This window comes from Aegilops tauschii, chromosome 2 (assembly GCF_002575655.3).
Source record: "Aegilops tauschii subsp. strangulata cultivar AL8/78 chromosome 2, Aet v6.0, whole genome shotgun sequence".
Classification (NCBI taxonomy): Eukaryota; Viridiplantae; Streptophyta; class Magnoliopsida; order Poales; family Poaceae; genus Aegilops; species Aegilops tauschii.
In genome coordinates, this window is record NC_053036.3 from 430,035,084 (window position 1) to 430,058,742 (window position 23,659).

Below are 23,659 nucleotides of genomic sequence, written 5' to 3' on the forward strand. Positions count from 1 at the left end.
CTGGAGTCCAGGAGCTAGAGATCCCGAGGATGATTCTACGTGGAGTTCGGCTTCGAGGAGTAGTTAGGAGGTCCCAGGCAGGAGGCCTTGCCTTTTCGATCGTTGCTACTTTTGTGCTAGCCTTCTTAAGGCAATCTTGTTTAACTTATGTTTGTACTCAGATATTATTGCTTCCGCTGACTCTTGTGTTTTCGAGCTTATGTATTCGAGCCTTCGAGGCCCATGGCTTGTAATATAAAGCTTGTTTTATTTTAATTTGTGTCTAGAGTTGTGTTGTGATATCTTCCCATGAGTCCTCGATCTTGATCGTACACATTTGCGTGTATGATTAGTGTACGGTCAAATAGGGGGCGTCACACCTTCCCTGGTGGGAAATGATCATTTTGGACATGCGGTCCAGCCAATGGCCAACCAACACGTTCACAACGATCGGATTTTGGAGCAACGATAACATTACTTGAGGATCAAGTAATGCTAACTCCTCGGTCTGAGACAAATCTCTCGCAGGGAAGAAGATCACAGTCTTTTGCTGGCAAGTATTTGCTCGGAGCACAAAGAGATTTCTCTCACAACTATCATAGATTTGGGTTTAACATCAGAGAATCAAAATTTCAAACACTATACCCCTCTTAATAGTACAGTGGTCTTATGACTCAATAAAGAGAAGAAGAACAACGAAATAAATGCTACATCTTCACTTCGTCTTCAATCTCCTCGGACACAGTCATCTTTGAACGTGCATCGAACCAATTGCTTCACTTCATCAATTTTTAGGGGTCACTCTTGTTATCATAATCTTCGGTGATAACCTACACTGCAACGCAGGCAGATTACGTTCGTCGTTTACATCAAACTCCTCGTGATCTCAGGGACCTGTTACTCTGTGTGCACTAGCAAACACATAAGTCTCATACTGTTTATGTCAACAAAACTCCAAAACATAAGGGGGGCCTATCATTGCACCAACAAGTACAAACATAAGCGCTCATATATACATGCATACACTCACCCTATGAACGCATACACGCACACCCTACCCCTATGAGCACTTTCGAGAGACTCAATCGGCATATCATCTTAAGATTTTACAAAGTCATCGTAAGTATCTCATAGTCAACGGAAACGCCTCCTTCCCATTGAACGCGTATCGCCAGAAATACTAAAATAAATTCAGAATAAATGCGAGCATCTGGACTTTTTTTGAATTGAGGGGCACACCCCGATTCCATTTCATTAATATGAAAGGAAACCGCATAAACGAGCATCAGGACTTAACCCTGATGGGCTGATGATACCACTGTTTACCTAACTATTCACTGCAGGTTGTTGGTTTGCTTCGTGCTTTCGAATTGACGAGTGAGCAGCGTCACGATGAAGGTTCGTTTGCGTCTCACGTGACGAAAACTCAACTTCCCCTTGCGTCGTGTGCCCAAACCGCCAAACCGACCGGGAAAACCCTGCACGACCAAAGCGGCGTGTCTGGCTGCCTGTGCGCACGACGCGACCGCACGTACACTGCAGAGAAACACCCCTCCGCCTCACCAGCCAAACCACAACCACGGGCCGCACCGCCACTCCCACCCCCTGCAAACGGGGCCCAGGAGAAAACGTAAAGAGCCCCACCGCAAAACTTACGTTACGCCCTCCCTCGGCACGGCTACACCCACACGCACGCACGCGTCCTCCGTCCGTCACACTCTAGGACTGCATACCCTGGACGCTGCCCTGGTGCCGCCCCAACGCCGCGCCGTCCCCTCCCCCCTCCCCGCCGCCCCCGTCCCACACCCTCGCGCGCGCGGCCGTAAACGCGAGGGCGCCCGTGGCCGCCGCCGCCGCCCGGATTGTCGGAGCGGGGAGGGCGGGAATCTAGGGTTGCCCCCCCGATGGACGGCGGGGAGAGGACGTTCAAGGCCAACTTCAGCGCCGAGGGGGTGGCGCTGCTGCGGCAGCGCGTGAGGGCCAAGCTCCATGAGCTCATGGGAGATTACACCGACGACACCCTCGTGGTGAGTGCCCCCAGCCCGGCCCATCCCCCGCTCCCCTCCCCCCGCCCGCGCGATGAGATGTGATCCCCCGATCCATCGCTAAAACCCTAGCGGTTATGTCGGTGTGATTTGGTCCTGTAGGGTTAGATAAGGTTAGCCGAATGTTCGGATGGGATCGTGTGTGATGGTGGAATTGGGTTGGTTTAGGTTCATGCACAGTACCGTGCTATCTGCATTGTGGGTTTATTAGGTGCCGTTCCTATGTTCTGAGGATTGGGGAGTCGTCTGATTTTCCACGCAAGCCCAGTCTCTGCACTTGACATGTGGAGTAGATGGTGCTCGTAGTATATGGGATGAGATTCTGCATTTTCTAATGGAGCATGCCTAATTGGAGTGCTCCCGTTGTCTGATTTGTCTTTCGGAGCTTAGTTTGTTTTGGATTGACCTTGCTTATACAGGTTCTGCTGGAGACACGGATGCCTTAAAGGAGTTGATATTAATTGTGCCTTCATTGTACAAGCCCGCAAATCACTGAGATTGCTGATCTAACTATTTATTTTTGCGTGACAGGAGTATGTCGTGGTGTTGCTCAGAAATGGAAGACGGAAGGATGAGGCTGCAAAGGAGCTGCAGGTTTTCTTAGGCGATGACAACAATGCATTCGTATCCTGGTTATTTGCTCCATCCAAATCTTTGTAACTAAGTTCCTTTGTTGTATACCGTTTATCTGGCTATACTGATAATCAACGGTCATGCAGGTTGTGGGATCACCTCTCCTCAAATTTGCACCTTTATGTGCAACCCAAAGCTGTCTCTGCTAATGATGAAGCTAAAAACACTCGCAGTACTGCTAGAGGATTGCCTCTACATAATTCATCTAGCAATGCACAGACTAGTCGTGTACCTGAAGCTGAAACTCAGAAAACAACAAAAGTCCAACCGAAGAGGGAGTGGGGAGGAATTGTTCGAGAACAATCAGACGTTGTTCCCCTTCGAAGTGTTGTAGCTCCTGTTTCGCAAGCAGAGGAAGAAACTAATCATACACAGGCTGTAAGACGAACCCGCTCACCGGACATGTATAACCATAGAAAGAGAGGCAGAGAGGAGGACACACGGCCAGCGAAGGTCTCTATGGCTCTCCCAATCACATAATCTGATTTTCAAAATGTCGCTACATTCATGGCATGCGTTTTCTGTTGTTTTATGTTAGATGCAAGTCATATCATGAATCAGGCAGTCCCATATTAATAAACTAATATCTCGGCATATGCTTTCCTGTAATGTTGTAAGTATATTAGACAAACATGCTAATTGACTTTGTTTTTGTATTTCATTTGCCGAGTACATGATTGAGTAGTATTCTTTTTATGTTCACAACACATGTATTCTGATAATATTCTTATAATTCTTGAACATTTTGTCTGCCGTCGTCAGTGAAGAAGAAATTCTAATAGGGAATGCAATTTGGAAGACCTGCTTTTGTGCTACTTGTGTTTGGGCATAATTAATAAATTTTATTGTTTACCTGTTATAAATTCACAAAACCGTGACGTGCCTACCTAATCCTGTTATAAGATTTGTATTTAGCTTCTGATAATTGATTTTTGTTTTTCTCTGTAATTAAGTTAGTATATATATAACTCCCTATACCATTTTCTAAAGCGTTCTTTTGGAAGCTCCTAACTTTCATGGAAGTCCAGTTCCACCCTCGACTATGAAACCTGATATTTAGCACCGTAAACTTTCAAAACTAGACTGACTTCAACCATGACAGACATGAAATTGATGGGTCAACCATATAACTTCTGCGATGTGTGTTATCCTTGTTTATTTATCACTATCGTGTATGATTTCGGAACCTGCTGTACAGCTTATAGCTGTTTAATTTTCATACACTGAGCAGCACATCAGTTAAATAAAGTAATCGTGTTGCAAACATGTTATATGAATGTTTTAGGCCGTGGAATGCACATTTTTCTTGCTAGCAATACTCTATTGTGCACTTGCATTCATGTCATGTTTTTTAATTCCTGTGGTTTGTGTTGTCCTCTCACCCTAGCTCGCCGTCTCTGCATTGCTCCTTGGTTATTGCCTTGTCTACTTACAATGCCAAAACATATTATTGTTCTGCTTGAGCTCCATTTTTCTAGCAATTCCTGTAAAAACCTGCTGCTTCATTAATTCTTGTTCTTTGTGGTAATAATTTTCTTATGTTTTCCAGAAGACATCCCATGAAGTCATTGGTGCACCACGCCGGCTTCTTCAGTTTGCTGTTCGTGATGCTGTCAGACCTGTGCAGCCACCGACCCCGAGGTCGGAGTCATCTTCCAAGCGACTTCGTTCTGTGGTGTCTACCGTAGAATCAGATTCAGCAGCTAATGGTAGGTTGCAGAAAATGAAGTCTGATGTGAGAGTACCAGGTGCCACGGCAGCATTTAGAGCCGCAGCTGAGGCTGCTGAAGATGTTCTCAAGGACAGATACTCCTCGGAAAGTGTCTTTGACAGGTTGGGTAGAAGGCCTCTGTTGACTACCACTGAAGAACCATTCGATTTCAGAGAAAAAGATCCAGAAGATGGAGAATACAAGCACATAGATAATGTCCGAGCAGAAAATCAAGTAGAATTTCATGAAAGAAATCAGTATGTTGCCAGGGATGCTTGTATGTATGACAGCGGGACAGAGAAGGCTGCTGATTCTGCATTCGATATTGATCGGTATGATGAGACCGGTGCAGTTAGATATAATGGTGTGAATCCTTACCAGAATAAATTGTCTTCTAGTGGAGGCAAAGAGTCATCAGTAAAGCGGTACAATAAGGCAGAGGGAGCTGCCGGGGTGAGAAGCAGAAGGTCGATACCCCAAGACACACATGCTAGCTCAGGACCAAGACCATCTGAAAAGATCTTAAATATATCTGCTAACAATAATACGCGGAATCCTCCCTATCATGAAACTGCAAGAAATGCTGGCACATTTGAGCATCAGGTGCCCATTGGGAAGAAAGATGTTGGCTCAATAAAATCAAATGTGACAGTTGCACATGCTAAAGTTACACACATGACCGATAAATCCAAAGTAAGTTTCCATGGGCTAGCATCTTCACTCCTTTTGAACTATATATTTGCCAAGTTCATGAATAACTAGATTATACGAAATTGTTTCCATGGCATTAGCAGCTTGAGATTATCACCTAAAAAATTGAGCTTCTCATATGCTATGCTCAGAAATGTACTCTTTCTTAAATCTGTTTGAATTCAAATCACCCAGCAATGTATTATGTATCTTTGAAGACTAGTGTCAATTTGTACAGGAACCGTCCAACTCCTTAGAAACAGGAAATAAAGTCAAAATCAAGCCATGAGCTCATGAAGTAGAATCTATGATTTTCATGCTGGATATCTTATCGTAATTTTGTTGTAACACACATTATACGGACAGGTCAACAGATCTGATAGGTTTGTTGGAACATAAGCAGCGCTGATATATTTGCCTACATCATTTTTGTATTATTTGCTTCTCTGTTTGTCTTCTGTGCCCGCACCCCATTGGTGCAAGAATTGTATTTTCTGTGTTGTTTTGTGAGGGATCCCCAAAGTAAAGGGGAATGTGCAGGTCCAGGAAATATCGCCTTAAAGGGCCATATGTCTATAGCTGTTATATAATAATAACCTTATTTTTAAAATTACATTGCAGGACTTGGTGCACTCAAGTTCATTGTTGGTGGCAACGAAGGCTTCATCAGTTGGTATGTAAAGCACGCGTTGCTCAAGTTCTCATTGCTATAAATTGACTGCCTTAATCATCTGAACGGAATGTTCTTGTGGAAACTCTTAGGAGGCCCCGTTTGGAGCATATGATGGGAAAAACGTAGAAATCGGGAAAACATAGGAGTTGAGATGGCATGCCTCACAAATTCTATGGGAATAGAAAATGCAGGAATTCAGAAAAATAGACGTTTGGATTGTAGGATAGGAAAACATGGGAAACTTTTCGAGTTTCAGACCTAGTCACTGCCCATTACAATTAGCCGTTGGCTTTCTTCCTTCACAACTATCCTTGTTTTCCTTGCATATGTGAATGCCTTCACAATGCCATTTGCAGGCTAGAATGTTTAGTACAACAATCAAGTCATGATATTTATCGAACCTTGATGACGAGATCCGATCTATTGTTGCGGCCCGATCTTTCACAGCACTCCACCTTCAGCAACAGCAACCTCTCTCCGGTGATTATGAGTTTAACGACTAGTCGTCGTGAGACTAGTCTAGTAGTCTCAATCTGATTGTCGACTAGCTTCTTCGTGTAGACTAGCTCGTTCAGTCGAGCGGTGGAGCGACTAGTCATCGACTAGTCTAGACTAGTGGTTGTTTAAGTCCATCGACTCAATTTGGGAGGGATAAGTGAGCAGAGCTCAGCCCACGGGAGGGAAAAAATTGCAACCCTAGCTTTCCAGTCTCGCTCCACAACGAGCCGCCTCACCTGGGACTAGGCCGCTGCTACCCGCCACCGCCGTCGGCCAGGACCATTACGATGCTCTCCCTTCGTTGGTTCTGCTCCTCCCCTGGATCCACCCCTCTGCTGTTGAGCTCCTCCCCTTGCTGCTCTCCTATGCTGATGTGATCCTCTGGATCAACTCAATTTTTATTGTATAATATATTAGTCTATACTCCGTCCGTCCCAAAATTCTTGTCTTAGATTTGTCTAAATATGGATGTATCAAGTCACATTTTAGTATTAGATACATCTGTATCTAGACAAATCGAAGACAAGAATTTTGGGACGGAGGGAGTACTACATTACATACTAGGTATTAGTAGTTGATTACTGTATAAGTTGAGTACTACAGTACCATGCCGACTAGTCCAGCAGTAGTCTACACTTGTCATGATTAGTCTATGAGTTTCAACCTCGGCTCGACTCGTCGACTCGTAATTCTTGCCTCTCGCCCGCACACACGATGTACGCTAATTAAAGGGATTGAACCTTAAGTTTTAGCACAAGAAAACCAATCTTGTTGATGGTACTCAGGCGCAAAACAATTTCTTCGCAGAGAAATTGCAACAGAGGTTTTCTGAAGCTTCATCCAAAACTTAGGGATTTTTTGACAGCTTCCCTCATAACTCGATACGGGTATTTACATGGTGCACCAACCAGACCTTAAATAGGAGATGGCCTATCTTGAGCTGCAAGCTGGCCAACTCAAACTTTCCTATCCTTATCTCTTGGCTAACAAAAAATAAACTATACTTTCTAAAATATTAGATTACATGCCTTCTATTTTCTGGCACATAACCGTTACAGATCCTCGAGAAAACACGACACTTTTGACCTAAAAAAAAGACGCACCTGTAGGTGGACTCCATCCTGCAGCGCACAAACACATCAAATCCTTCGGTCGACGAGGACTCTGAGCGAGCACATATAGCTGATCTGGTGGCCGTGACCTTCCAAAGTAGTAGTAGTAGCCATGGGCTTGTTTCTGCTTCTTATCTCTTTGGTTTGCATGCACATGTACCTGGCTCAAAGAAAACAAATCCCTTTTGACATTACTTCGGTCCATAGCATAGTTAGGGACTCCCAACTTCTCCTGATTCCCATGCAAAATATCTAGCAGTCAATTCTTCCAGATAAACACACGTACATGTCACATTAATTAGCTCCTCCTCAACTTCATAATGCTTATCAACAATCTCCAGATTTGGCATAACAGAAACATCACTAGCGACTTGACCAACAATTGGATTAATATTGCTAATGATTGATGTGGTCGTATCAAGTCATCCAATGCATCAAAGAGATTGACCTCCAACATTCAGGCGAGTTGTGGTTGTATGTGACCTGCTAATCCCACCCAACAAATTCGCCCTAATCCATCTGAGAATTTTGTACAATTGAATCATGGTACTCCCTCCGTTCTTAGATATTTTAATATGGACTACATACAGAGCAAAATAAGTGAATCTACACTCTAAAATATATCTATATACATCCGTATGTAGTCCATATTGAAATATCTAAATGGCTTATATTTAGAAACGGAGGGAGTATTAAAAAATGGAATCATGTCGCATATATAACACGGGTCATGCCTTTCTCACCATCCGCTGCCCTCGCCGCCTCCTACGCTCGCAGGCCGTCGTGCCCTGTCATGAGTCCTGCTTGCCCCTCTTACTCGGCCGCCACCTGATGCCACAGACGCCCCTATACGCAGGCCCCCCGCCTCTTCCTTGTGGCTTTTGGTGCACGCGAACAAGCGAAAAGGCAGCGGTGGAAGCGCCTTGAAGCTCTGTTTTCACGCCAGGAAGTTTTCCATTAGATATGACTGCATGTTTATTTTCCTGTGAAGCCTGAAGGGTAGAAACCCGATCCTGTGGAATCTTATTTCATGTTCCTGTGTTCCAAAGGTCCCAAGGGAAATTTTCATATGAAATTCATATCCTGTAAAATTCCTGCAAAAAAACAGTTTTCCAAACGGGCCCTTTTAGCTTATTAGAACCATACCATTGCCTTTACTACTACGAACTAATAACCCTAGTTGATCATGCAAGACATCCTTTATTTCATGAAAGGTTTCTGCACCAATTTTTCTTTTAGATATCTTTATTGTGGTATGATTTTTTTAGGACCCTGATAAGTGCCACACGTGTGGCACGAACGCATGGCAACTCCGAACGTTTTTTATGGCAAGTTTAGTGACGCGAGGATGGCAACTTGTCAAAGCCTGACAACTTTTGTACTTCAAAGGATGGAAACTTTATTTTTCGGATTTGTTTTTTTCTTTCTGGACGACAACTTTAGTTGTAAAAAACGTCAGGGCCGGAGTGCTTCATGCCACATGTGTGGCACTTATCATTTGTTTTTTTTACCCTGTTAAGATAGCATGTTAGCTCTAGGTTTTCTACCCACTCATTTGTTAAGCAGATTCTTTTTTTGTTATTATTTTCAGCTGGTGGATCTACAGGCCAACCTGAAAGTGCCCCTGATTCTAGAACTGTCTTTGTTAGCAATGTAAGTATTTTAATTTTGTTTTTCTTTTACCGTTCCGGTTATGAAGAGAAGAGTTTGTGTCACCAGTGATTGTTTTATTGGGCTTTTTTAGGTACATTTTGGCGCAACAAAAGATGGTCTTTCTTGTCATTTTAACAAGTTTGGGGCTGTGCTAAAAACTCTTATTGTATCTGATGGTGCCACTGGTCAGCCAACAGGGTGTGAATTCTTACTCCCCTCTGAACAGTCCAAAATATCATCATTTATTTAGGTAATGTTCTAAGTATTTTTTTGTCTTATCAGCTCAGCGTACATCGAATTCTTGGAAAAAGAATCAGCAGAGAAGGCACTAACGCTGAATGGAACATCTTTTATGTCACGCATTTTGAAGGTAAAACTTCCTTGACTTAACTTCTACTCCCTCCGTTCCTAAATATTTGTCTTTTTAGAGATTTCAAATGGACTACCACATACGGATGTATATAGACATATTTTAGAGTGTAGATTCACTCATTTTGCTCCGTATGTAGTCACTTGTTGAAATCTCTAGAAAGACAAATATTTAGGAACAGAGGGAGTATGTTTTGATAGGTTTTGTTGAAACTTTTTTGGTTGACATTCATGATTGAGTTGCTCAGTGTAAGATTTGGTATTGAACATCAAAATGATAATATACTTCTGTCTTTACTGGAAGCTCCATTAGCTGGGCCATTCTTTCATCAGTATGCTCATTAGTGTTTTCTGTCTTGCATGCATGCGATCATACCCTATCAATAAATATGGAAGTAGAAAGTATATTCGAGCAATTAAGAAGATTTTGCACTTTCGAGTGTTCACGTGGAGTACTTTTCATGACTTGTCATGCGTATCTGTTAACTATATATAATGGTGTGCTGCAGGTTGTTCGAAAAAGCTCTGTTGAAGTGCCTCAGCAGCCTGGCTGGTCACGTGGTGTTCGTGCATCACCATTTGCTTCCAGGCTCATTAGAACCGCATACCCAAGGCCGGCATTCCCTGGGGCTATGCGTGGACGTTTAGCTATCAGAGGTAATGCTCGGAGTTTTCAATGGAAGCGTGGCGCTGCTGATTCCGTAGATGCCGGAAAACCAAGTCAAGCTACACCTGTAACACCTGGGAGTCAGATGGTAACTCCGGTAACACGAAGCTTCACCTACACACGCACCGAGCCAAAACAGGATGTTGGTGCGACTGCAAACGTTTGATTAGCTCAGCCACAGCATGCCTGTTGGTTCTGATGAAACTCAGAGATAGCTCAAAATTCCTGGCCATTTCATAGTTTAGCCTCCTTTGGTAAATACTATTTAGTTGCAGAGCTTAGTGAGTGGCTGGTTTTATGGAACTGAATATTTGAGCCATATTCTGTGAGTGATTTTGTGTGCTCCCCCATCGGAGAGGCATTCATGCTGTGCTGGTTATGTTGAGTTTGTGGGAGTGGAGAAATGTCAAAAAATGAGGCTGTAGAATGTTAGGCACATATGAACATTATTTATTATTGATAGATTATGCCAGCTTCCATGGAATTCCTGTTAAAACTGTGTGATTGTGTATTCTTTCTTCTCCAGGAGTTTTAATACGCCATTCTTGTATGATTTTCCACCTTTGTATGTAGTGATCTTGCATGTAACACCTGTCCATTGATCCGGGATGTCATGTAGTAGGTGTGGCTGTGTACATATTTTATCCAAAGAGAGTACATTCTCATCTGGGAACCAGGGAAAGCTCACGGGTAGCACAAGTCCAAGCATCTATGTTGTCTTACTGAAAGGTAACAAACATCTCTGCTGTCTTACTGTCTTTCAGCTGAGTATTATTCTCTCTTGTTTGGTGTAGACTTGTGGCTTATGCTGGTAGGATTTCCATGATGCTGACCATTAAGGATTATAATATCAAGACAGTTTGTTTTACTGCCTTTACTTGCTTGTTTCTGCCCAATAATTGAAGTTAACTTTCATTTGGGCCATGATTGAAGTTAACTTTGTTTGACGCTGGTGTAACCACTCACGCACTATCTGCCTAGTCTGTGACGGAGGCAGATAGATCTTAGACGAAAGCAAAATCCACTCTCCCAGTAGACTGTAGAGTGGTAGTTGCAGAGGCCGTGATGCTCCAGTCGAATCCTGACTTCCCCAGGCAACGATCCTGGAAAGCGAGATCAGACTCCCACGGTCCATTTCTATCCGCATCGCTCGATAACTCACTCGTCACATCGCGTCCAACAGGAAGGACAAGGGCGCCACTCCAAAGTCCAAAAGCGCCCGTGCCCCGTCCAAAAGTTCCACATGAAATAATGCAAAAACTGCCCCGGCCAACCTGACTCAGCCTACCAAGAAACAAATCCCTGCACAGCCCGCAGTGGAAAGCACATGTCAATCCCGCGCCTACGTGCTGCTACTCTACAGTAAAGTCCGTCCGTCTAGTCCATCAAACCCGCAGTGAAAAAAGCTCTGCCCCACAAAACAGCCAGCCATTGACCAGCAACAGCTCGCTCGGCCACTCTCCTGCCTACACTCACTCGCACTGCACCTCGCCGGCCGGCCGGCTCCCTCCATGGCAACCACCAGCGGCGCCTGCCTGCCTCTCCTGCTGCTCCTCCTGTCGCCGCTGATCATCTCCTCGTATTCAGCGGCAGCGGCGGCGGCGGAAGCAGAAGCAGAGCAGCCGGTACAGGTACACGGCCTCCTGCTCAGCTTCAAGGACTCCCTGCACGACCCCGCCGGCGCCCTCGCCACCTGGTCCAGCTCCACGCCCTACTGCAACTGGTCGCACGTCACCTGCACGGACTCCTCCTCCGCTTCTTACCCCGTCGCCGTCTCGCTCCAGCTCCAGGGCCTCGGCCTCTCCGGCGACATCAACGCCACCGCGCTCTGCCGCGTCCCGGGCCTCGCCGGCCTCAGCCTCGCGTCCAACGCCTTCAACCAGACCGTCCCGCTGCAGCTCTCGCGCTGCGCCTCGCTCGCCTCCCTCAACCTCAGCTCCGGCGCCTTCTGGGGCCCGCTGCCGGAGCAGCTCGCCGCGCTCGCCTCGCTCACGTCGCTCGACCTCAGCGGCAACGACATCGAGGGGACCGTGCCGCCGGGCCTCGCGGCGCTGCGGGGGCTCCAGGTGCTCAACCTGCGCGGCAACCGCCTCTCCGGCGTGCTCCACCCGGCGCTCTTCCGCAACCTCACCAGCCTCCACTACCTGGACCTGTCCGGTAACCAGTTCTTGGAGTCCCAGCTGCCGCCGGAGCTCGGCGGGATGGCCAGCCTCAGGTGGCTCTTCCTGCAGGGGTCAGGGTTTAGCGGCGAGATACCCGAGACCTTCCTTGGGCTGGAGCAGCTGGAGGCTCTCGATCTGTCCATGAACAGCTTGACCGGAGCCGTTCCTCCGGGGTTCGGCCTCAAGTTTCAGAAGCTGCTGTCTCTGGATTTGTCGCGCAATGGCTTCTCCGGGCCGTTCCCCAACGGCGTCGACAAGTGCCTCATGCTGCAGAGGTTCGAGGTGCAGGGCAACGCCTTCACCGGGGAGCTCCCCGCCGGCCTCTGGTCGCTGCCGGACTTGCAGGTCATCCGCGCCGAGAACAACCGTTTCTCCGGCCGGCTGCCCGAGTTCCCGGGCGGCGTGTCTCGGCTGGAGCAGGTTCAGGTTGACAACAACAGCTTCTCCGGCGCGATACCTCAGAGCATCGGCCTGATCCGCACCATGTACCGCTTCTCCGCCTCGCTGAACGAGCTCAACGGCAGCTTGCCGGACAACCTGTGCGACTCCCCGGCGATGAGCATCATCAACATCTCCCACAATGCCATCTCTGGCTCCATCCCTGACTTCAACAACTGCAAGAGGCTGGTATCCTTGTCTCTGTCCGGCAACGGTCTCACCGGGACGATACCAGCCTCCCTCGGGGACTTGCCGGTGCTGACCTACATCGACCTGTCCAGTAATGGCCTCACCGGCGCCATTCCGGCGGAGCTCCAGAACCTGAAGCTTGCGTTGCTCAACGTCTCGTACAACCGGCTCTCCGGCCGAGTGCCACCGGAGCTGGTCTCCGGCCTTCCCGCCGTGTTTCTTGAAGGGAACCCAGGCCTGTGCGGTCCCGGGTTGCCGAGCGATTGTGATGCGCCATTGAGAAAGCATCAGGGGCTAGCACTGGCTGCGACGGTGGCCTCCCTCGTTACAGGATTGGCGCTGTTGGCAGTAGGGGTATTTGCAGTTTGCAGAAGGATACATGGCAACAGGTCCTCCTCCCCATGGAAGCTGGTGCTTTTCCACCCAATCAAGATCACCGGAGAGGACTTGTTCGCCGCGTTCCATGACAAGAATGTGATCGGAAGAGGAGCATTTGGAAAGGTCCATCTGATTGAGCTACAAGACGGGCAAAAAGTCGCGGTGAAGCGGCTGTTCAGTTCGGGCAAGCTGACATTCAGAGAAGTGAAGAATGAGATGAAAGCGCTGGCGAAAATCCGGCACAAGAATGTTGCCAAGATCGCAGGCTTCTGCTACTCGGAAGGGGAGGTCAGCGTCATATATGAATACTTTCAGAGAGGAAGCTTACAGGATATGATCTGTGCGCTGAAATTCGCGGTGGGATGGAACGACAGGCTGAAGATTGCACTGGGTGTAGCTCAAGGATTGGCTTATCTTCACCATGACTATACTCCTCGCATGTTGCATCGCGATCTGAAGTCGAGCAATGTGCTACTCGCCGATGAATTTGAGCCCAGGGTCGCCGGGTTTGGGATTCATCGTGTCGTTGGGGAAAAGGCGTACCGATCTTCCTTGGATTCGGATTTGAATGACAAGTGCTACATCGCGCCAGGTATGCATTTCTGTAGTTGAATCAGTACACCAGGTTTTGAAGAGCCTGGCACCCTATCCTATGCATTTGCAATGTGTTCATCTTGTTACCAAATTGTTTTAGTAGTAACCTCACTGTATGATTGCACCTTATAAAAATTTACTGAAGTTCTCTTCTGTTTTCCTGAAACCAGAGCAAAACTTCACAAAGAACCCGACGAACCTCATGGACGTCTACAGCTTTGGGGTCATTCTCCTGGAGCTGGTCACCGGAAGGCCAGCAGAGCAGCCGGCGTCCAAGGACTGCTCGGACATTGTTAGCTGGGTGCGGAGGCGGATCAACCTGATCGACGGCGCATCGCAGATACTCGACCCCAGCATTCCCCGCACGGAGGAACAGGGCATGAAGGCTGCCCTGGAGCTCGCGGTGGGCTGCACGTCGGTGAAGCCTGACCAGAGGCCGGACATGTATGAAGTTGTGAGGTCGCTCCAGGCGCTGTAGTTTATACCTTTCATCCACGGACACCACCATACACTGAAGTTGCTATGTGATCTTTGACTGCAGAAGCACTTCAGTTTGTGATATTCTGAGTTCAGACCATCTGTTACTATGTATTTCGTGCCTGTTGTGTATATTTGTGTGATTGTCATGACATTGACAGAAAAAATAGAAATAAGACGCCTGTGTGATTCGCTTGTTTATTCAGCCAGCAGCTTTCAAGCACAAAAACAGCTTCAGTAGAACGAGTCAGTGAGCAGTTTTGAAGTATACAAAACGAGCTTCAGAAGAACAAGTCATGCATACAGCGATTAAACAACAATTCCAACTTGCAAATATCTGAACATCCTCTTATTCCATCATAATATGATGAATATAAGTTTTACAAACACCGATTATTCCATTACAGGACATAAACACACAAAGATGATAGGGACTAGAGTACAAACCAACAACAGTACTGAAGCAAATTATTTTAGGAAACAGATGAATTAAAACGAACTACTGGCTACAATAGGCAATTACACTCTGCCAGTTCTTCAGTGCCTCTCCATATGAGAGGCTCTTGCTCAGGCATGATAAACTCTTCAGTGCCTCTCCATATGAGAGGCTCTTGCTCAGGCATGATAAACATAACTTCCACCGATGTGGCCGGTGGTGCTCACTATGTCGCCAATCTGCTTGGCGACGCATCAATCCTCCAAATCTTGCTCACGTTCAGCCCGGACCCTTGCCCGGGTCTGATAAACTTTTCTTCCTGCACTTATGTTGCAGTTATTCACTATGTCGCTGAGAAAGTACCAGCAGATTGTACTCTGTGGAGGCCCCGGAACGACACCAGCACCAGCAACGGGAAGGCAAGGTGTAGACCTCCCAGTCCCCATGTCAAAGACCATGCCCTGATCCCTACCCCTCCCACCGATCCAGTAGACACAATTACCCTTCAGTCCTGGAACATCTTCAGCATACATCGACACGGCATTGTTCCTCCCAACAAACACTGAGTAGCCTCCCAAGTCTGTCACAGCATCCCAGCATGGTTGGCGCCGGGGATAATACCTCAGAACAAGTATTTCATTCTCGGCTACACGGCGGTGACCGCCTCCTGGCAGCTGCAAAGTGACCGTGCAGCTTGCATTTCTCCAGATCTGGTACAGGTTACCGTCACAGAACACCAGGTTCTTGGCACTAGTAAAAACCGACACCGTGTTGTATGGCGCGGCAAAACAGGTAGCAGGATCAAACGGTAGGTTGGACTCAGACAACATGGGCTCGACTGTGGCCGGTGCATTTAGGTCCGGCCCGACAGATCCAGGAGGAACTCTCCTAAGAGGCATAAACACATCTTGGCAGAAGGTAGCCTTCATTGTAGCAATTGGAAGCTGCTGCTCTCTCCATCTACGATGTTCATAGCAGAGCATGCGCAAGTTGCGCTGTCTTCTTCCCTGAAGACTGAGTGCGGGACGTCCTAAAGGCATCTCTGGCTCTGATGGGCCAGCTGGATCCTCGACGACGATAGGCTTCCTGCGGCGGCGCTCCGGCAGGCGGAGCACGTGGACATCGCCATAGCGGGTGAGGCAGTAGACCCTACCTTTTTCATGGTAGACGACGTCGGCGAGCTGATCTCCGCTGGAGAGGCGGACGGGATCGAGGATGGCCCACCTCCTGGCCCCCGCGGTGACGTAGGCGAGCCTGTCGATGTCGCAGATGGCGGCGGCGGCGAAGTCGTCCCTGGCGGGGTTGGGCGCGAAGACGAGCTTGGAGACCCAGCGGCTCTCGTAGATCAGCGGCGGCAGAAGGATCTCCGTGGCGGTGATGGGGTTGAAGAGGCTGAACATGCTCTGGCCGCCGTAGAGGCAGACGGAGAGGGCGAGCCAGCCGTTGCTGGAGCCGACGCATCGGCCCCCCGAGAGGATGTTCTTGAGCTCGAAGGAGCGGTGGGTGGGGAGCGACGCGGCGGACGGGCAGCACCTGGCGTCGTCGAGGACGACGAGGAGCGACGGGGACGGCGGCGAGAGCGCGCATCGCCAGGCCGTGCAGGCGCCCCGCGCGCTGGCGTAGCACTTGAGGTCGAGGCTGTCGCCGATGCGGCAGAGGAGGTCCGCCGGCAGATCCGCCCAGCGCCGGAACGGCGGCATGGCGGCGGCGGCGGGCGGGCTGTGTGTGGGAATGGTGGCTAGGCCATCGGGTCCTAGGGTTTCATCTGCCGGAATGGAGGCGATTGCGAGGTTGGGGAATTTTATGCTCCATTGTCGGGTGGGCATCTTTCGGACAAGCCCCTGGGGTTCTTCCAGATTGGCGAGCTGGTCCGGGCGCCGCGAATGAGGGCCGCGTGTCTCCCTGCCCGTCCTAACGGGTTTCCCACACCTGCCAGATCTCATTCTCATCTCCACGCCGTTGTTCGGGTCAAGGCGGAGACCGGGCCGCTCGATCAATACAGCCCAGCTCGCCATGTTCGGCTGGGCTTGCTCGGCCTTATTTCTGTTCCGGCTTCCGAGGCTCAATATGTTGCGTCCTCACCTAAAAAAAAGTTGCGATCGGAGTTTTTTTTTTTTTTTTTTGCGATAGGAGTTGTTGTCGCCACAGTGAGAGATTGCTAATAGAAAAAAAATAAGAACACGATGAGAGGGTGTGCATTCGCTCAAGAAAAAGAAAAGGAAAAAAAGAGTGATAGAAAAACAAACTATGCATTACTGATATTTTTTTATTCTCATGACGCAGATGTATTACATGCAACTTCCTTACATAAAGTTCTAGATACCCACTGCGAGAATTCGGGCCATTGTTAGTTTGGCAAAATCTAGTTCTTTTTAGTCCTAACACTTCTGCTACTGCCAGATCCGAGATTTGTCAAATTTTGCATATTGATGGTGAAGCTCTCTCTCACAAGTATCTTGGGTTGCCTGTCATGGTGGGTTTAGACACGAGTGATTGTTTCAGGCACTTTATTGAGAGAATAAAACAGAAAATTCAAGGATGGATGGAAAAACCGTTATCTACTGGAGGTAACGAATTGTACCCCAAGCTATACCACTGTTTGCTATGTCAGTGTTTTTGTCTGTCCAAGGGAATTTGTAAAGAGGTTGCTGATATAATTGCCTAGTTTTGGTGAGAGGGGAGGTGATGAGCAGCATAAAAAGATGCATTGGTATTCGTGGTGGAAACTTCGCTATCTTAAAAGTGAAGGAGGTATGGGATAGATGGATCTTTACTCTTTTAATCTTGCATTGTTGTCTAAGCAATGTTGGAGGTTAATTACAAACCCAGAATCTCTTTGTGCTCAAGTGGTGAAAGCAAAATACTATCCCAAAATGAAGGCTTATTGCAAGCTAGCCTCCAGAGTGGCTCATCATTTACATGGTAGAGCATAATGAAAAGGGTTGGGTGTTTTTAAGCATGGACATATCTCGCGAATTAGTTACGGTGGTGAAGTTAATATATGGAACGAGCCCTAGATCCCTTCGAGCCCAGATAGGAAGATTATAACATACATATTTTTAACAAAGTTAATGATATCATTAACGCTACGTCCGGGTTGTGGGATGAAGAGCTAATCCGGTAAATATTCAATCCAGTGGATGCTCGAAGAATCTTACAAATTGTGCTTCACTACCAAGCATTTGAAGACTATCACATGGCACCCTGACGGGAAAGGAATATTTTCAATCCTCTCGGCTTATCGCATCCAGAGGATTCATACTTTCAGGCGCCATGCAAGAACCTTTTTAAGCTCGGAAAGCTCCATGACTCCGGAGGTCTAGATTACTACTACTCGCGATGGAGTTGTCGGATTTCCTCGAAGATAGTATTTCCCTCGGTTAAGAACCAAGGTTTATCGAACCAGTAGGAGGCAATATACGAACCTTTAGCAACACCTGCACACAAACAAAATGCACCCAACAAAGGCAAGGGGGTCATCACTCCCCTTGTTCTTTCCAGCCACAAGATTAAAACTGATGGTGATATGCAAAGTAATAAATGAAGGAAATATGCCCTGGAGACAATAATAAGGTTGTTATTTTATATTTCCTTATTCATGATAAACGTTTATTACTCATGCTATAATTGTATTGATCGGGAACTTAAATACATGTGTGAATACATAAACGAAATACCGTGTCCCTAGTAAGCCTCTACTAGACTAGCTCGTTGATCAAAGATGGTTAAGGTTTCCTAACCATAGACATGTGTTGTCATTTGATAACGGGATCACATCATTAGGAGAATGATGTGATGGACAAGACCCGTCCGTTAGCTTAGCATAATGATCGTTCACTTTATTGCTATTGCTTTCTTCATGTCAAATACATATTCCTCCGACTATGAGATTATGCAACTCCCGGATACCGGAGGAATACCTTGTGTGCTATCAAACGTCACAACGTAACTGGATGATCATAAAGATGCTCTACAGGTATCTCCAAAGGTGTTTGTTGAGTTGGCATAGATCGAGATTAGGATTTGTCACTTTGAGTATCGGAGAGGTATCTCTGGGCCCTCTCGGTAATACACATCATAAGAAGCCTTGCAAGCAATGTGACTAATGAGTTAGTTACAGGATGATGTATTACAGAATGAGTACAGAGACTTGCCGATAACGAGATTGAACTAGGTATGAAGATACCGACGATCGAATCTCGGGCAAGTAACATACCGATGGACAAAGGGAATTACGTATGTTGTCATAACGGTTCGGCCGATAAAGATCTTCGTAGAATATGTAGGAGCCAATATGGGCATCCAGGTTCCGCTATTGGTTATTGACCGGAGAGATGTCTCGGTCATGTCTACATAGTTCTCGAACCCGTAGGGTCCGCACGCTTAACGTTCGTTGACGATATAGTGTTATATGAGTTATATGATTTGGTGAATGAATGTTGTTCGGAGTCCCGGATAAGATCACGAACATGATGAGGGGTCTCGAAATTGTCGAGAGGTAAAGATTGGTATATAGGACGATGATATTCGGACACCAGAAGTGTTTCGGAGTGTACCGGGTGATCATCGGAGTACCGGAGGGGGTACTGGGCACCCCCCGAAGGGTGATGGGTCTATTGGACCATTAGAGGGGAGCACCCCAGCCCACTGGGGGCTGGCGCACCCCCCTAAGGCAGATGACCCATGGGAGAAAGGAAAGGGGGTGATTCGGCCTCCCCTTCCTCCCCTCTCCCCCCTTTCCTTTCCCCCTCCGACAAATGAGGAAGGGGGGGCACGGCCAAGGGCAAGAGCCCAAGTAGGATATTGGTCCTACTTGGGGGGCCCTTTGGCCTATCCCCTCTCCCTCCCACCTATATATATGTGGGAGGGGGCGCCTAGCACATCAAGAACATTGTCTTAGCCGTGTGCGGCGCCCCCCTCCACCGTTTACACCCCCGGTCATATTTTCGCAGTGCTTAGGCAAAGGCCTGCGGAGATCACTTCACCATCACTGCCACCACACCATCATGCTGCCGGAACCCATCCACTACCTCGCCGTCTTGCTGGATCAAGAAGGCCGAGGATGTCATCGAGTTGAACGTGTGCTGAACGTGGAGGTGTCGTACGTTCGGTGCTCGATCGGTTGGAACGCGAAGAAGTTCGAAAACATCAACCACATTGTCAAACGCTTCTGCTTACGGTCTACGAGGGTACATAGACACTCTCTCCCCTCTCGTTGCTATGCATCTCCTTGATACATCTTGCGTGTGCGCAGATTTTTTTTCATGCAACGTTTCCCAACAATGGCATCATGAGTCGGGTCTATGCGTAGATGACATGCACGAGTAGAACACAAAGAGTTGTGGGCGGTGATAGTCATACTGATTACTACCAACGTCTTATTTTGATTCGGCAATATTGTGGGATGAAGCAGCCCGGACCAACCTTACATGTCCACGCACATGAGACCGGTTCCACCGACAGACATGCAACTAGTTTTGCATAAAGGTGGCTGGCGGGTGGTTGTTTCTCCTACTTTAGTTCAATCGAATTTGACTATGGCCGGTCCTTGAAGAAGGTTAAAACAGCAAACTTGATGAAACACCGTTGTAGTTATTGCCGTAGGTAAGAACAGTTCTTGCTAGAAGCCCATAGCAGGCACGTAAAACTTGCAACAACAAAGTAGAGGACGTCTAACTTGTTTTTGCAGGGCATGTTGTGATGTGATATGGTCAAGATATGATGTGATATATGTTGATGTATGAGATGATCATGTTTTGTAATATCGACAACCGGCAGGAGCCTTAGGGTTGTCTCTTTATTGTATGAAGTGCAAGCGCCATGTAATTGCTTTACTTTATCACTATGCGTTAGCGATAGTTGTAGAAGCAATAGTTGGCGAGACGACCCCGCCGCAATGATGGAGATCAAGGTGTCGAGCCGGTGACGATGGAGATCATGACGATGCTTTGGAGATGGAGATCAAAAGCACAAGATGATGATGGCCATATCATGTCATATATTTTGATTGCATGTGATGTTTACCCTTTATGCATCTTATTTTGCTTAGAACGGCGGTAGCACTATAAGATGAACCCTTCACTAAATTTCAAGATAAAAGTGTTCTCCCCGAGTATGCATCATTGCCAAAGTTCGTCGTTTCGAAGCACCTCATGATAATCGGGTGTGATAGACTCTACGTTTGCATACAACGGGTGTAAGACAATTTTGCACATGCAGAATACTTGGGTTAAACTTGACAAGCCTAGCATGTAAAGACATGGTCTCGGAACACGGGAGACCGAAAGGTCGAACGTGAGTCATATAGTAGATATGATCAACATAGAGATGTTCACCATTGATGACTACCCCATCTCACGTGATGATCGTACATGGGTTAGTTGATTTGGATCACTTATCACTTAGATAACTTGGGTTGTTTATTTAAGTGGGAGTTCATTAGTAATTTGATTAATTGAACTTAATTTATCATGAACACAGTCTTATAGTTTTGCATATCTATGTTGTAGATCAATGGCCCGATCTACCGTTCCCCTGAATTTTAATGCATTCCTAGAGAAAGCTAAGTTGACAGATGATGGTAGCAACTACACGGATTGGGTCCGTAACCTGAGGATTATCCTCATTGCTGCACAGAAAAATTATGTTCTTGATGCATCACTAGGTGAAAGGCCTGCTGCAGGAGCCGAAGCTAATGTTATGAACGTCTAGCAAGCTCGATCTGATGACTACTCAATAGTTCAGTGTGCTATGCTTTACGGCTTAGAACTGGGATTTTAAAGACGATTTGAACGTCATGGAGCATATGAGATGTTCCAAGAGTTGAAGTTAATATTTCAAGCAAATGCCTGGGTTGAGAGATATGAAGTCTCCAGCAAGTTCTATAGCTGCAGGATGGAGGAGAACAGTTCTGTCAGTGAACACATATTCAAAATGTCCGGGTATCATAACCACTTGACTCAGCTGGGAGTTGAACTTCGAGTTGATAGTGTTATTGACAGAGTTCTTCAGTCACTGCCACCAAGCTACAAAGCCTTCGTGATGAACTATAACTGTTGGGAATCGTTGCATGGAAAACAAAAAAATTCTACGCACACGCAATGATCTATCCATGGAGATGCATAGCAATGAGAGGGAGAGTGTGTCTACGTACCCTCGTAGACCGTAAGCGGAAGCGTTTCACAACGCGGTTGATGTAGTCGAACTTCTTCGCGCTTCAACCGATAAAGTACCGAACGCACGGCACCTCCGCGTTCTGCACACGTTCAGCTCGGTGACGTCCCTCGCCTTCTTGATCCAGCAAGACGTCAAGGTAGTAGATGAGTTCCATCAGCACGATGGCATGGTGACTATGATGGTGAAGTGATCTCCGCAGGGCTTCGCGTAAGCACTACGAAAATATGACCGGGGGTGTAAACGGTGGAGGGGGTGCCGCACACACCTAGGCAATTGTCTGGTGTGTGCTAGGCGCCGCCCTCCTCATATATATATAGGTGGAAGGGAGAGGGGAGAGGCCAAGGGGCGCCCCAAGAAGGTCTGAATCCTACTTGGGCTCCTTCCCTTGGCCGCGCCCCCCTGCCATGTTTGTCGGAGGGGGAAGGAAAGAGGGGGGAGAGGCAAGGAAGTGGGAATCCTAATCCACACTTACCTTTCCCTTCTCCCCTTTCTTTCTCCTCCTTAGGCCGGCCCATGTGTGGGGCGCACCAGCCCCTTGTGGCTGGTGTGTTTTCCCTCTTGGCCCATAAGGCCCATATCTTTTGACGAGGGTGCCCGGAACCCCTTCCGGTGACCCGATAAGTACTCGGTACCCCCCGAAACACTTCTGGTGTCCGAATTCCATCCTCCTATATATCATTATTTACCTATCGACCATTTCGAGACTTCTCGTCATGTCCATGATCTCATCAGGGACTCCAAACAACATTCAGTTACCAAAACATATAACTCATATAACACTATATCGTCAACAAACGTTAAGCGTGCGGACCCTACGGGTTGAGAACTATGTAGACGTGACCGAGACACCTCTTCGGTCAATAACCAATAGCGGAACCTGGATGCCCATATTGGCTCCTACATATTCTATGAAGATCTTTATCGGTCGAACCGTTATGACAACATACGTAATTCCCTTTGTCCATCGGTATGTTACTTGCCCGAGATTCGATCGTCGGTATCTTCATACCTAGTTCAATCTCGTTACCGGCAAGTCTCTTTACTCATTTCGTAATACATCACCTCATGACTAACTCCTTAGGAATTTTCTTGCAAGCTTATGATGTGTATTACCGAGAGGGCCTAGAGATACCTCTCCGATACTCGGAGTGACAAATCCTAATCTCGATCTTTGCCAACTCAACAAACACCTTCGAAGATACCTGTAGAGCATCTTTATGATCACCCAGTTACATTGTGACTCTTGATAGCACACAAGGTATTCCTCCGGTATCCGGGAGTTGCATAATCTTATAGTCGAAGGAATATGTATTTGACATGAAGAAAGCAATAGCAATAAACTGAATGATCATTATGCTAAGCTAACGGGTGGGTCTTAGCCATCACATCATTCTACTAATGATGTGATCCCATTATCAAATGACAAAACATGTCCATGATTAGGAAACCTTAACCATCTTTGATCAACGAGCTAGTCTAGTAGAGGCTTACTAGGGACACGGTATTTGTTTATGTATTCACACATGTATTTAAGTTTTCGATCAATACAATTCTAGCATGAATAATAAACCTTTATCATGAATAAGGAAATATAAAATAACAACTTTATTATTGCCTCTAGGTCATATTTCCTTCAGTCTCCCACTTGCACTAGAGTCAATAATCTAGTTTACATCACTATGTGATTTAACACCTATAGTTCACATCGCCATGTGACCAACACCCAAAGAGTTTACTAGAGTCAATAATCTAGTTCACATCGCCATGTGATTAACACCC

The 23,659-nt window shown here is 47.0% G+C and overlaps 2 protein-coding genes and 1 non-coding gene across 4 annotated transcripts; 2 read left to right on the forward strand and 1 right to left on the reverse strand.

Moving 5' to 3' along the window:
• The first annotated feature begins 1,640 nt into the window (after positions 1–1,640).
• Positions 1,641–10,526, forward strand: LOC109756797 (uncharacterized). 2 transcript variants are annotated; one of them, XM_020315635.4, is made up of 9 exons: positions 1,641–2,006; positions 2,556–2,656; positions 2,744–3,110; positions 4,207–5,061; positions 5,680–5,731; positions 8,933–8,994; positions 9,086–9,192; positions 9,277–9,364; positions 9,873–10,526. In XM_020315635.4, the coding sequence occupies exons 1-9, from the start codon at positions 1,884–1,886 to the stop codon at positions 10,194–10,196; spliced, it is 2,079 nt and encodes a 692-aa protein (XP_020171224.1). In that variant the 5' UTR covers positions 1,641–1,883; the 3' UTR covers positions 10,197–10,526. The 2 variants fall into 2 exon arrangements, with proteins under 2 accessions (XP_020171224.1, XP_040255221.1); XM_040399287.3 differs by having other exon boundaries at positions 4,210–5,061.
• Positions 10,527–11,336: 810 nt separating this feature from the next.
• Positions 11,337–14,469, forward strand: LOC109756806 (uncharacterized). Its single transcript, XM_020315644.4, has 2 exons — positions 11,337–13,789; positions 13,962–14,469. Exons 1-2 carry the CDS (start codon positions 11,542–11,544, stop codon positions 14,267–14,269), a joined length of 2,556 nt encoding a protein of 851 aa, XP_020171233.1. The 5' UTR covers positions 11,337–11,541; the 3' UTR covers positions 14,270–14,469.
• A 108-nt stretch (positions 14,470–14,577) lies between these two features.
• LOC109756815 (uncharacterized) lies at positions 14,578–16,734 on the reverse strand. Its single transcript, XR_005768562.3, has one exon. It is a non-coding gene; the product is annotated as an uncharacterized protein (transcript).
• Between the last annotated feature and the right edge of the window lie 6,925 nt (positions 16,735–23,659).